Source organism: Tenrec ecaudatus, chromosome 7 (assembly GCF_050624435.1).
Source record: "Tenrec ecaudatus isolate mTenEca1 chromosome 7, mTenEca1.hap1, whole genome shotgun sequence".
NCBI classification, from domain to species: Eukaryota; Metazoa; Chordata; class Mammalia; order Afrosoricida; family Tenrecidae; genus Tenrec; species Tenrec ecaudatus.
This window is the reverse complement of record NC_134536.1, coordinates 158,985,598-158,998,393: the sequence shown is the minus strand read 5'-3', so window position 1 is coordinate 158,998,393 and position 12,796 is coordinate 158,985,598. Positions and strand designations below refer to the sequence as shown.

General features: G+C 40.6%; 1 protein-coding gene across 1 annotated transcript in view; it reads right to left on the bottom strand.

Moving 5' to 3' along the window:
* Nucleotides 1–12,796, bottom strand: part of ERO1B (endoplasmic reticulum oxidoreductase 1 beta) — an 83,289-nt gene that overhangs the window by 14,535 nt on the left and 55,958 nt on the right. The window contains exons 7-10 of the mRNA XM_075555289.1: nt 11,440–11,560; nt 11,255–11,301; nt 7,976–7,987; nt 5,140–5,166 (exon numbers count right to left, since the gene is read on the bottom strand). Coding sequence (XP_075411404.1) covers nt 5,140–5,166; nt 7,976–7,987; nt 11,255–11,301; nt 11,440–11,560 — 207 coding nt within the window. The remainder of the gene's footprint in view (nt 1–5,139; nt 5,167–7,975; nt 7,988–11,254; nt 11,302–11,439; nt 11,561–12,796) is intronic.

The window sequence follows — 12,796 nt, the reverse complement described above, 5'->3', positions numbered from 1 at the left end:
TTCAAGTTTCTTGTTTTAGATGTTTATTTTACTAAGTCCTGCCACAGATGTGAAGCAAGTGGCTGCTGACGGGCACACTAATTCCTCTGCAGTCTCATTTGAGAACGCCTGCCAGCATGTTCTGATTGTCACGGGAGGAGAACGGAGGACAGGATTTAAATTCTGTTTGTAGCTTCTTCCTCAAATCATGTCGCCAAACAATATGAATCAATTTAATAAGACATTAAGTACAACTTCTCCCCTAGAACAATTTCTAGTCAGATTTGCTATCAAGTAGCTAAGCAATGAGATTTGAAGTGTACTTTCTTTTGCTTCCAAACTACCGCTCTAAGTAGGAGCACCGATGTCATAGTGTTTTAGTACTGAGCTGTGGCTGACTCCACAAGTTCAGCAGTCCGAGACCACCAGCTACTCCCGGGAGAAAGGTAGGGCTTTGTGCTCCCAAAAAGAATTACAGTCCTAGAACTGCCCAGCGGGGCAGTTTCCCCCTGGACTATGGGGTCGCTATGAGTCAGCATCGACTCGATGGCAGTGAGTTCTTGTTGTTGTATGCAGTGCTTATATCCGGCAACATAGCGAACGGCTGGAGAAAGGGTAACAGTGGTGAAAGTTCTTATGCTTAAAAACCTAAACTTGAAAAATCAAGTAGCAATTCTAATTGGCAAAACCTACAAAGGCCCTTAAACAAAGCAGATAGGAGTGGTCAATGAGCGAAGGGCAGATATGCATCTCTAGAAACGGCATAATCTAGACAACTTCAAACAAAATCTAACAATGAGAGATGTGCTGAGTGTAACAAGACACACGCCCCTCTGAGCCGTCAATGGCTGGAGAGCTTCTCCTCCTAGCACCCAATGCGCTCAGTAGCTGACTCCTTTACCAGCTGCTGTGGAGTTAATTCTGACTTATGGTGCCCCATCTGTTTCAGAGAGGAACTGTAGTCCATGGGGTTTTCATAGTTTCATTTGGTTTTTCTTCTGGGGGGGCGGGGGTAGGGGTGGGACAGACGATATATTTCCAGCACTTTCTCTCAAGGCAACACTGAGTGGACCCCAACCTCCACCCTCTGCGTTAGCACCGAGTGTGTGGACCACGTGGACCACCCAGGGATCTCCTGGGGCCCCTCTGCAAACTGTTATCTCCAAAGGCAAAATCCCCTGATTTCTCCTTCCCACAATACAGAGCAAATTCAATCACCCAATTGATTAGGTGGTTCTTTCCTTCTTTTGGATTTACGTTCATTACATTCCTCCCAGATGTAATTTTCGGCTCTCATCTAAGGGCTAGCTAGATCTACTATAATGATCTTCTGATTGCTTAGGGATTTTCAGAGAAATTCTTTACGGTGTAGGCAGTTGTGATTTTCAGGTCCCAGATAAGGAAACTAAAATCTTGGAAAGGTTGAATGAAGTGCCTATAAATGAGAGGGACCTAGGGAACAATCTACCAATGTGCAGGGACACCCAAGAACAAGGTTATTGACGACTGTGGTATAAAACCAGTACTGATTAAGGTAGCACTCTATACTGACCTTGACCTTCATTCTCATCTTTGATGATCAATATTTAGAGACTCTAGCTCCTTTAAGCTAAAAGCGATTTTTCACAATTTGTAGTTTGAGTAAAGTTAACAAAGGCAACATCTGTCATACCCAACCCAACCCAACCCAACCCAACTGCTATTAAGTTGATTCCGACTTATATACAACCCGATCTATGGAATTTCTAAGACTGTAAAATCTTTATGGGAGCAGACGGCCTCATCTTTCTTCCATGGAGTGGCTGGTGGATTTGAACTGCTGACCTTGAGTTTAGCAGCCCTACACTTAAACCACAACGCCTCTGGGGCTCCTTGTTGTGGCTGCTGTTCGGTGCCATCGACTGAGTTCTAATTCACAGTGACCCTGTGTACAACAGAGCAAGACACAGCCCAGCCCTGGGCCACCCTCACAATTGTTCTGAAGTTTGAGCCCATTGTTGCAGCCACTGTGTCACTCCGTCTTGTCAAGAGCCCTCCACTCTTTCCCTAACCCTCCACTTACAAGAGACCAGGGCCCAGTTTCTCCTGATACCAAGTTCTAAGTAGATGAGGTGAAGTCTCGCCATCGTTGCCTCTAAGGAGCCTTCTGTCCATATTTATTTCAAGACCAATTTGTGAGTTCTTTTGGATCCACAGTACTGTCAATATTCTTTGCCAACACCATAGTCTAAATGCACAACTTTTCCTTCAACATCCAACTTTCACATCCATAGGAGGTCACGGAAATGATCACGGCTTAGGTCAGGTGTGCCCTAGTCTTCAAAGTACTATTTTTGGTTTTCAACCCTTTTAAGAGGTCTTGTGCCCCCAGTGCAATGTATCCCCTCATCCCGTGACTGCTGCTTTAATGAGCACTGATTGTAGACCCAAGCCTTCTCTGTTTACCATGATGTTGCTTACTGGTCCAACTGTGAAGATTTCTGTCTTTATCATACTGAGTTGTAATCCACACTGAAGGCTGCAGTACCAGATCTTCATCAGCAAGTGCTCCAAGTCCTCCTCACCTGTGAGAAGCACAGCTGTGTCATCTGTGTATCGCAGGTTGTTAACAAGCCTTCCTCTTATCTTGATACCACACTCTTCTTTATATAACCAAGCTTCTCTGGTTATCTGCTCAGCATACAGATTGAATTAGTATGGGGACAAGATCCAACCCTGACGCACACCTTCCCTGATGTTAAACCATGCAGTGTTCTGTTGGAAAGACTACCTCCAGATCCATGTGCAGCTTACATATGAGCACAATAACAGTGCTGTGGAATTACCATGTTTTCTCAAAGGTATCCATGGTTTATTATGATCCACACAGTTGAGGGCCTTTGCGGAGTCCATGTAAAACAAGTAAACACCTTTCCGGTATTTTCTGCGTTCAGCCAAGATCCACCTGACTTCGTTCTCTTCTGAATGTGGCCTGAACGTCTGACAGCTCCATGGTCAATGTACTGCTGTAAATGTCGTTGGATGATCTTCAGCAAAATTTTACTTGCAGGTGCATCAATGATATTGTTTTATAAGTTTCACATTCTATTGAGTCACCTTTCTTTGGAATGAGTACAAATATGAATCTCTTCCAGTCAGTTGGCCAAGTAGCTGTCTTCCAAAATCTCTTGGCATAGATGGGTGAATGCTTTCAGTGTTTCATCAGATTCTTCACACATTTCCATTGGTATTCCAGCAATTCCTGAAGCCTTAATTTTGGCTAATGCTTTCTTTCAGTGCAGCTTGGACTTCTTCCTTCAGCAGCATTGGTTCTTGCTCATATGCTACCTCTCGAAATGGTTAAATATAGACTAGTTCTTTTGGGTGCAGGGACTGCATATTTTTTCATCTCCTTTGATGCTTCCTCCATCGTTCAACATTTTGCCCATAGAATGCTTCTTTATTGCAATGCAAGGCTTGAGTAAAGGCCTGGTGGCACAGTGTTGAAGCATTGGGCTGCTAACTACAAGGTCAGTGCTTGAAACCCACCAGCTGCTCCGCAGAAAAGTCAAGCCTATTTTGGAGAAAGGCAGGCCTCTCTCTCTACAACTTTCTGCTCCTGTAACGAGTCTCACCCTCGGAAAGTCACAGGAGCAGTTCTACTTTGTCCTATAGGGTTGCGACCAGTCAGAATCGACTCGATGGCAGTTGAAGTTGGTTTGGTTTTTGTTTTCTTTCATAAAAGGCAATTATCAATACAACTCAAAAAAGGTTTAGGCACATAAAAAATGCACATCTTGTGGCCAATGTATAAACAAAGTTCATTAAAAATGAGAAGATTATGTTTATAAATAACATGATGGGTTAACAAACATGAAATAGGATGAATTACTTGCAGTTTAATTTGGTTGATTTGCTATTGTTACCTATCAATTTTACTGTGTCATTCAACTTGCTTGTCTCCACTGATATATTTAAAATTTTAATTTCATGAACTAATGGTAATTTGTGAAAATTAAAATTGAAAAAGTATATATCCAGTTACTAATCAAAGTTGTAAGATTCTAGAACATTTCAGCTTTCTATAATTATTATTTACATTTGTAGCATCGGAATAAATAAGTAAACAGAAGTATATACTTAATATATTAGGATTTCAGATAGCTTTGCCCTTTAGCTCAGCGGTTCTCAACCTATGAGTCGTGACCCCTTTGGGGGTTGAAGGAGCCTTTCACAGCGGTACCCAAGTCATAACAGTAGCAAAATTTCAGTGATGAAGTAGCAACGAAAATAGTTTTAAGGTGGGGGGGGTCACCACAACATGGGGAACTGTATTAAAGGGTGGTGGCATTACGAAGGTTGCGAACCATTGCTTTGGTTAAACAAATTTATATTGTTAGCATGTACAAACATGTTTAAACCTTCTGAAATTAAAATCACAGCGACACACCTGCTCATTCTTTGAGGGTAGCGAGGGCTGCCCTACAAGAATCTTGCTGGGAAGCCTTACGCCATCCGCCTGACCTCGCTCCTTCAGACTTCTTATTGTCCCCATTCAAAAGGAGAACGACTTAACTCCTCACAGGGTGCTAGAAATTGTGGTTGGCACGGTGTACATCAAAGAGTGCAGAGTTCTTTCGGGAAGGATTATAATGAACACACGGCCTTCATCAGTGTATAGCTGTAGATGGAGGTGGTTGAGAAACAATAGCTTCACATGGTGGCGGGTTTGTTTAATAGAGAGTTTTACTGTTTTACCCAAGTGGCTGTGCCTAATGGAGCAAGCATAGAAGATGGAGAGAATGTTTCATTCTGTGGTACCCAGTGTCGATATGAAATGTAACCATGGCATCGACCAACCACCACTTTATTTTATAGCGACACTTCCTGATCTACCCTGTTACAGAATGGAACGGAGGCTGGAAAGCAGGTGGGGAACACCTGAAGCCAGTACCTGGCCTGTGTAGTCTTATGCACTGGGTTTTGGCTAGTTAATATTCTCGAAATCTTCAAACAATGATCCCCTTAAGTATGACAACCTTAAATGTTATTTCCATCTAAACACTGCCCCAGCTAGCTAAGTACTGAAATTCTAGACTTTATAAGAATAATCTTGATAAATTATCACTTAAAAAAAAGAGAAAGAAACCAATATATTTAAAATGTTGATATTAAGCTTACCTTCTAGCCAGGTGTAAAATGACTCTCCTAAAACACAGAGAAAGAATTGGGTTAAAATATTTTAAATGTTCATCTACAAAATAAATTGTGACATATTAAAATATCTCTGGACATTTCTACTGGTTTATGTAAAGTGGAAAAATAGCATATGGTTTTAGAAAATGTTACCCACAATTAATTTAATATTGGAAGTTCTTATAAATGATATTCCACTACTAATATAGTTTTGAATATACTGCATTTCCATTAATAAATTAAGTAAACTTATCCATTAAAAGGATTAAGTATTTAAAAATATTACTCTTAATAATAATCACAACACTAAATTTTTTTTCTTAAAACAGATGATTTTTGAATTAAAAATCAATGCAAAATTCTTATTATTGATTTAATTATCTCATTTTCCCTGAGCAAAGTAAGCTGGGTATGTATCTTTCATTATCCAGCACTACTAAGTTTCTCATGATCGTAAGAAATCCCTTCATCGTCAAGACAATCCACTAGAAAAGGGAAAAAGGCGGGGTCAAAAGAATTATCGCTGGCCTGACACTGCCCGTGGAGTTGGGTTTGTTTTGAGGCGGCAATCAGTAAGAGTCACACTCTTCACGGCTTTCCTAACGTACGTAATCCTCTCTTAGCCACGCTTGTCTTAATGAAGGAAGCAGGGGAGAAAAGCCACGCCGATGAACTGAGTAGGCGTCTAGACCACAAATGACATGGCGAGGAATTTATTTCCCGCCGGGGAGTTTTCACACTTGAACATGATATCACCGTCTTCATTCATTCAACATGCTTACTAAAGGTTATGCCTCATCATTGAACGCATTTACTCCAAAAACCCCAAATGCCAAAAGGGTAAGTCTAACTCCCAAGGTCTCCAACAGTTTGCCTCTTTCCCTATTTTGAATTTTAATTATTTTCGGATAAAAGCGGAAGGTTCCTGGGTGGTAGAAACCACTTGCTCTCAGCTCCCAAGCTAAAGGGTGGCAGTTAGAAATCGCCCAGAAGTTAGAAATGGTGGCAGTTAGAAATCGCCGCAAAAGAAAGGCCGGGGACCTGCTTTCCAGGAGACCCCGAGACATTCCCCGAGCAACACATCCTTCTGTCATGAGTAGAAGCAGGCTGGGCAGAGACAGGTCCCCTCCCTCTTTCGTAAACAGGGAGGTCTTCTTCTTGTGAGCCCGTGCCCACTCACTGCGACCCCACAGGACGGCACAGAGCGGCTCCTGCGAGCTTCTCAGGAGGAAACTCTGTAGAACAGAAAGCAGCAGAGAGCCCTGCCTTGCTGGACTTTTCTGCCGAGCAGCTGGTGGTTTTGAAGCACTGACCTTGTAGTTAGCAGCTCAGTGCTTAACCACTGCGCCACCAGGGCTCCTTTACTCAACTACAGTGCTCGTTATTTCTGTAATATACGGTCAGCTCCTAGAAGGCAGGCATCATATTTTATATTTCTTCCCATCCTTCATAAATCCTATTACAGTGCTCTTAAATAAGAGGTAAATGAACACCCATTGGAAATAATCATTTTGACTGTTCTGGGGGGTGCCTTATAAACCATAGTCATTCAGTAAAATTGCCCAATTTTTCTAATTCCTTTTAAAATAGAAAAAAATCACATATACTAAAGTTTAAAGATTTTTTAAAATATCATTTTATTGGGAGCGCATAGAGTTCCTATCACAATCCATACATCCATCCATTGTGTCAAGCACATCTGTACATATGAATGCAAAAATTTTTATAACTAACATTTTATTTTAAAGAACAGACAGAAGGGATGATTCAACCAAGGTGCAGTATAGCTCCGAGGAAACACACATCATTCCTCTAGTTCCTGAATGCCCCCGCCCCCCTTCTGCCCCGCCTCTGCCCCCCACTACCACGACCCAGTTCTACCTTACAAATCTGGCTAGACAGGAGAGCACACACTGGTACAGTTAAGAGTTCTCGGCACATGGGATTCAGGACAGATAAACCCTCAGAAGCAGTAGGGGGAGTAGTGGTATCAGGAGGGTAGAGGGGTGGTTGGGGAAGGGGTAGGGGGAGAAAAAGAGAACCTATCACAAGGTTGGATTTATAGCCCCCCACCATCGAAGGAGATGAATCACAGAAATGTGGGTGAAGGGAGACAACGGACAGCATGAGATGCAAAATAACAACAACAACAATATATAATTGATCAAGGATTCACGGATATGGGAGGGTGCTGGAGGGAGGGGCTAAACGAGAAACTTACATCAAGGGCTCAAGTAGGAAATGTTTTGGAAATGATGGCAACATATGTACAAATATGCTTGATACAATTGATGTATGGAATGCTATAAGAGCTGTAAGAGCCCCCAATAAAACGATTAAAAAAATAGAGAGCCCATAACTTCATTTATGTGAAACACAGTATACATATAGAATAATAGTCACATATAACTAACATATAAAAGTTATAACTGAATGTATAAATTTCAAGCCAGTAAGAAAATGAGGAGGTCATAAGGTAAATTATCTGGTAAAACTATCGTTATTAATATATCTTCCTTTCCTCAGGATGGATCAAGTAGATTGTAAAAATCAGAAAAGAGAGAGCCTTGTATACAAACCTGGTTTATCGACTAATGACTTAGGAAAAAATGGAGTTTAATTTTTTTAAAACATCAAATGACTTCCTATTGTTAAAAGAAGTGTTCTTAACTTTCAAATTGTTACCAAAAATTAATAGCTATTATCTGGGGGTAAGAAATAGGAAAAACACTTTCCTTTGAGACAAATGGAAGAAAACTCAATTGTTGATCATAGAAACACTTTCTACACTTGAAGCAACAGAAACACAGTTTTAACTCACCATCATCTTCTCCTGAAAGAGAGAGTAATAGAAAGAGTTTAGAAAATGTCCCAAACAGTTCAGATTCCAACTCTACTCAATATGTGATTAAAATGTACTGCTTGGTAACCTATTAATTTTTACTATGGAAAGCCAATGTAGAGTCATGCTGAAAATGAGACTTCTTAATAAGAATATGGGTCAAAGAGCATCAGATTTCATTTTTCTACAATTAGTAAAAAAAATATATAAAAGCAATAAAAAATAGTCACAAAGACCACTGGGTTTTACTACATAATTACTACTCTTAACATTGTCTTGAACTGGTACGTTTCTTTTTTGAACGACTGCTTCTAAGTTCCTATCCATTGAGGATATTTGCCTCGTGAAAACTGATGACGCCTGGCCTGCGGTTCTTCCACATGGCCTGGACGGGAGGGAGAGGCTCGCGAGCCGGGATGTGGGGCATTAATACGAAAGTTCAGATATATGATTTCATTGTTAGAAAAAAGGTCTTGTTATTAAAAAAATTTGGGAGTGGGGTGGTGGTGGTGGTGGTGGTATGTGTGTGGCGAATAACTCTAGAAGCCTCGCTGATACAAAATCTCTAGAAGAAACACAGCTAAGAAGACTGCAGAGCTGTCACTTGACAACAATAATGCACTATTTAATTGATTCATGAAACATTCTGTCTCCATGATCTCATCTTGTCCCCTCGTTCGTTTCTTCTCTTCTTTCCCTCTTTTTCTATGCAAGCTCTCCTTCCTTCCTTCATCTCTCCGGCACTGACACCTCTAATTCACCTATGGCTCACGGCTTCCTAGCTTATTGGAGCGGACAATTGGTGTCTGCTTTAAAGCAAGTGACCCGAGTGGCAGGCCCACACTATGGAGAAGGAAGTCCGTGATTTTCCAGGGGCTGCTGCCCACGGAAGCTGCTTTCCTATTGGCATTGTTGTTCCAGAAGATGTTTTTGTTTTATTTTTTTGGGGGGGGGGCAGATTAAAACATCTAAGCTGAAATTAGAAAAAAATATTATCTAAGATGTAAACAACCTTTCTCTGATCTTTTATTAGAGAAGAGACTGCAGAACAACATAAGCCAATTTGTGTGAAACACAGAGTGCACACAGATTACAGAGACACACAAACAGTCCCCCTCTAAGTATCTGAAAGCACACGACGCAAATGTTCCCCATGGACGATTGACTGCCTACAGATTTCATTCTGTTTGACTTGATATAGCAGAAATGTACTCTTTTGAGAAGGAGACCTTAGTAAGATGAAGCTGAACATTAAGTTTCCTTTTGTACTTATTCCATTCCATTTTTCTCCTATGAGTTAATGGATCAGCATAAAAAATAATTTCCTAACCCCGATTTGTATAGAGGGGAAAAAAGCGTAAAAAAGAAGACTCATTGGAAGTATTTATATGAGTCAAGAGTGATGATGAAGATAGATGTGTGCAATAATAAAAACTACAGGCCTAATGTTCTCTACAATCTGAAACAGTTTCAATGTTTACCAATAGGCTCCTTCTTAAAGAAGTTAGGACACATCATGTGATGGAGAGAAAGGACATGCTGGAAAGAAGATCTGATGGCCTGGGAAATGGGTATGATATATAGATGTGTGTGTATAATTATATACATATTATATATAAATAATTACAGTATATATTTAAAGAAGTAATTATAAAAATTGTGTTTCTATTTTTATAAGAAGACTCTTCATATATTTATATGTAAAGATGTTTGTATATATTAGATACACAGACCCATTCCCAGAAAAAAGTGATGTAATTCCCGATAAACAAAAAGAACATAAATATTATAAAATTATTTCAGTACAATTAACTACTTAAGAAGGCATTGTGAGGCCAATGTCACAGAAAAGATATAAAATCATGTACACCTTTTCCATAACCCAATGCTCTTCTCCAAGTACTGTCAGCATGAGTTTGAATAATATTTGCCACACTGTGATACAGTCAGTATCAGAGTGTAGTCTACCCAAAATTTCTAAGTCTGTCTTAGAAAAGCCTCAAAAATATAACTCTTGACCAGAAAATTCAAATTTTAAAACTAATCTTGGCCCAAAGAAACCATAGGCAAGGCAGGTCAATTTGAGGCCTCACTGAGGAGAGATTGAGGATGTGCCCATATTAAATAACCTCCAATTGTTTGTAACAATGCTGTCCAATTGGAATTCAGTGGGAGTCTCAGATATCACTATGACTTCCTAATAGCCATAATTAGAAAAACAGAGTGCACATGGACAGTGTACCATAGGTGAGCAATACATGCATTAATACACATAACAATAAAAGTACAATACAACAATCAGATCTGAGGGACACAAGCATTCATTAATGAAAATAACTGCTTTAGTTTTTAAGCTTAAATCGACTAAAATAAAAGTTAAAATAAAAAGACAGTGTCACACGAACTGTATTTCAAGTGTCCCTTACGCTTGTTGCAACCCTGGGTGACCCCAGTGGATGGCAGGGCCTATGATATCGCTGCAGGTGATCTAAACTTCTCTATAACCTTAACCGGTTCAAAGGATGGTGCATGCATCAGCCTCCTAGGCGTACCTAAACCAATAAACCAAACTCACCGCCATCAATTCTGACTCAGAGTGACTCTAGGACAGAGCAGACCTAACCCGGGGTGTCCGAGACTGGCAATCTTGATGGGAGTAGAAAACCTCATCGTTCTCCCTCAGAGCAAATGAAGGTTTTGAATAGCTCACCTTGTGGTTAGCAGCTCGATGTATAACCCTCCATGCTACCAGGACTCCTAGCTAAAGGTTGTTAGAACCCTGGGCCCCACCCAAGACCTACAGAATCAGAATTGCTTTTAATCACCTTCAGTGATTTGTAGGCTAGCAGCCATTAATGCCCAAAATTAGGCACATACTGGAAAATAGTGACACCTGGGTCCTAGCCCTAGAGATTCTCCATAAACATGTATGGAGTAAGCCTTGCACCATCCAGATGGTAAGAGTTTCTCAGATATCTTTGGATAGCTATTTTAATTTATTTTATCTAGAGCTCTGAGTTTATCGTCTGGCACATAGAAGGCACTCATGACGGTGATCTGGAACATATAATGGCAGTAATTACATAAATCATCTACAGTTCTTAAGATCTATGGTATGAGATTTAATTTATGATCCTATGCTAAATTTAAGGCTGAGATTAAGCAAAATGAAAATAGCAATTGCTAAAAGATAAGAGTTTGTTATACATATATTTTGCAAACCATCTCGCAAAGTGTGAAAACGTATGGAAAACCCACCTCGGCTGGGTGCCAGAGGATTTAAAGGACGATAAACAGATCGAGGCCTAAAAATAAAGCACAAACGGTAACCCCAAACGTGAACGGTTGACTTTTATCATTTTTTTTTCCAACAGACAAAATATTCTCTCCCCCGCTCCCCCCTCCCCAGCGTCACTCCTCTCCCCCTTGGGCTGGGCAGTTACTTGAAGCAGTTTTCTTCGTAGATGCTGTTCCACACTCTCCACGCCGAGGGCCCTTTATAGCCCGTGTATCGCTCTGGGTTCAGCAAGAGGTCGACGTATTGAGCAGCTGGCGATCGCTCATCTGATGAGAAAGAGTTCATTAAGATCATCTACACCAACGCTCTCGAATTCAGCAGTATAAGCTTCAACGTTAGAGAAATGCTATGCTTTTAAAGTTGGCTTCAACAAAAAAGGGTGAAATACTCAGCCTATCTGTCACTGTATGTGGCAGTTACAGAATTTTATGTCAACTTGACAATGTAAAAGGGTGGAGTCTAGCCTGTCAGTCAGGTCACAGGCTGACAGTGCCTCTCTGTGGGGGCGGCCCTCGGAAGATCCCCTTTCTCTCTGCCCTCACCCCCTTGTTGATGAGCCACACGGAGACAAGCGCGAGCCCCCGCACACAACTCTGCACCCACTGACTGTGATCTTCCTGCAGGCTGCATCACTGTAGGTGGCTGCGTGGTCTGAAGAGGGACTGACGGACTAGTTTCGGACTGAAGGACTCGGGTTAAGATTGGGCTGGGATGTTTGACTGATGCACAATTACGTCTTGAAATAAAGTTCTTTCTTACCCAGATATGAGGGTCACTGGGTTTGTGTCTCTAGTCAACGAGGCCTAACACATTGTACTTGATTGACCTAGGATTCACAGTAATGTGGACAAACGATGTACAAGAGGGGAAAATAATTCCTGTTTCCTTTGACTCTGCGGCAGTCTGTTAAGTAATGCCAACATGCCTCCCCTGATGAGAGCACGTCATTTAACATTTCCTAAGTTTTAACTACCTGTGTTGAAAAGATCTAACATCATACCTTATGTTAATATGTTTATCTTACCTGAGAACATGCTTAGAAACATTTACTTTGTTAATATATGTTGTATTACAAATAGATATTTCCCTAGTACTCTCTTTAGAATTATGAAGCAAATTTAAAATGAACTGACTCAATGGTTTTGTGATTCAAATCTGACCCTTCCCAGAGTTACATATGCTCTATTAAAAAACCACATGTCAATTTAGGTCTATCTCTTAAAAACATGCTAAAATATTTCAAATTAAATAATCATTTTCTATATCAAAATGAAGTAAGAATCATATTTCTACTATCTGCACAGCATCATAACAGAGATCTCTGAAGAACGGATAACAAAATTAGTCTTCATTATGGAAGCTCCCATCTTGAGGCTTAATTATTGAAGGAAACACAAACGACAACGTTGCACATACATCTGACCATAATGTATGTAAGATCAGCCATCTGTGTGACAGTTGGCAGAGATACACTCCTTTTACATGTGCTCACTGCCTTTCGG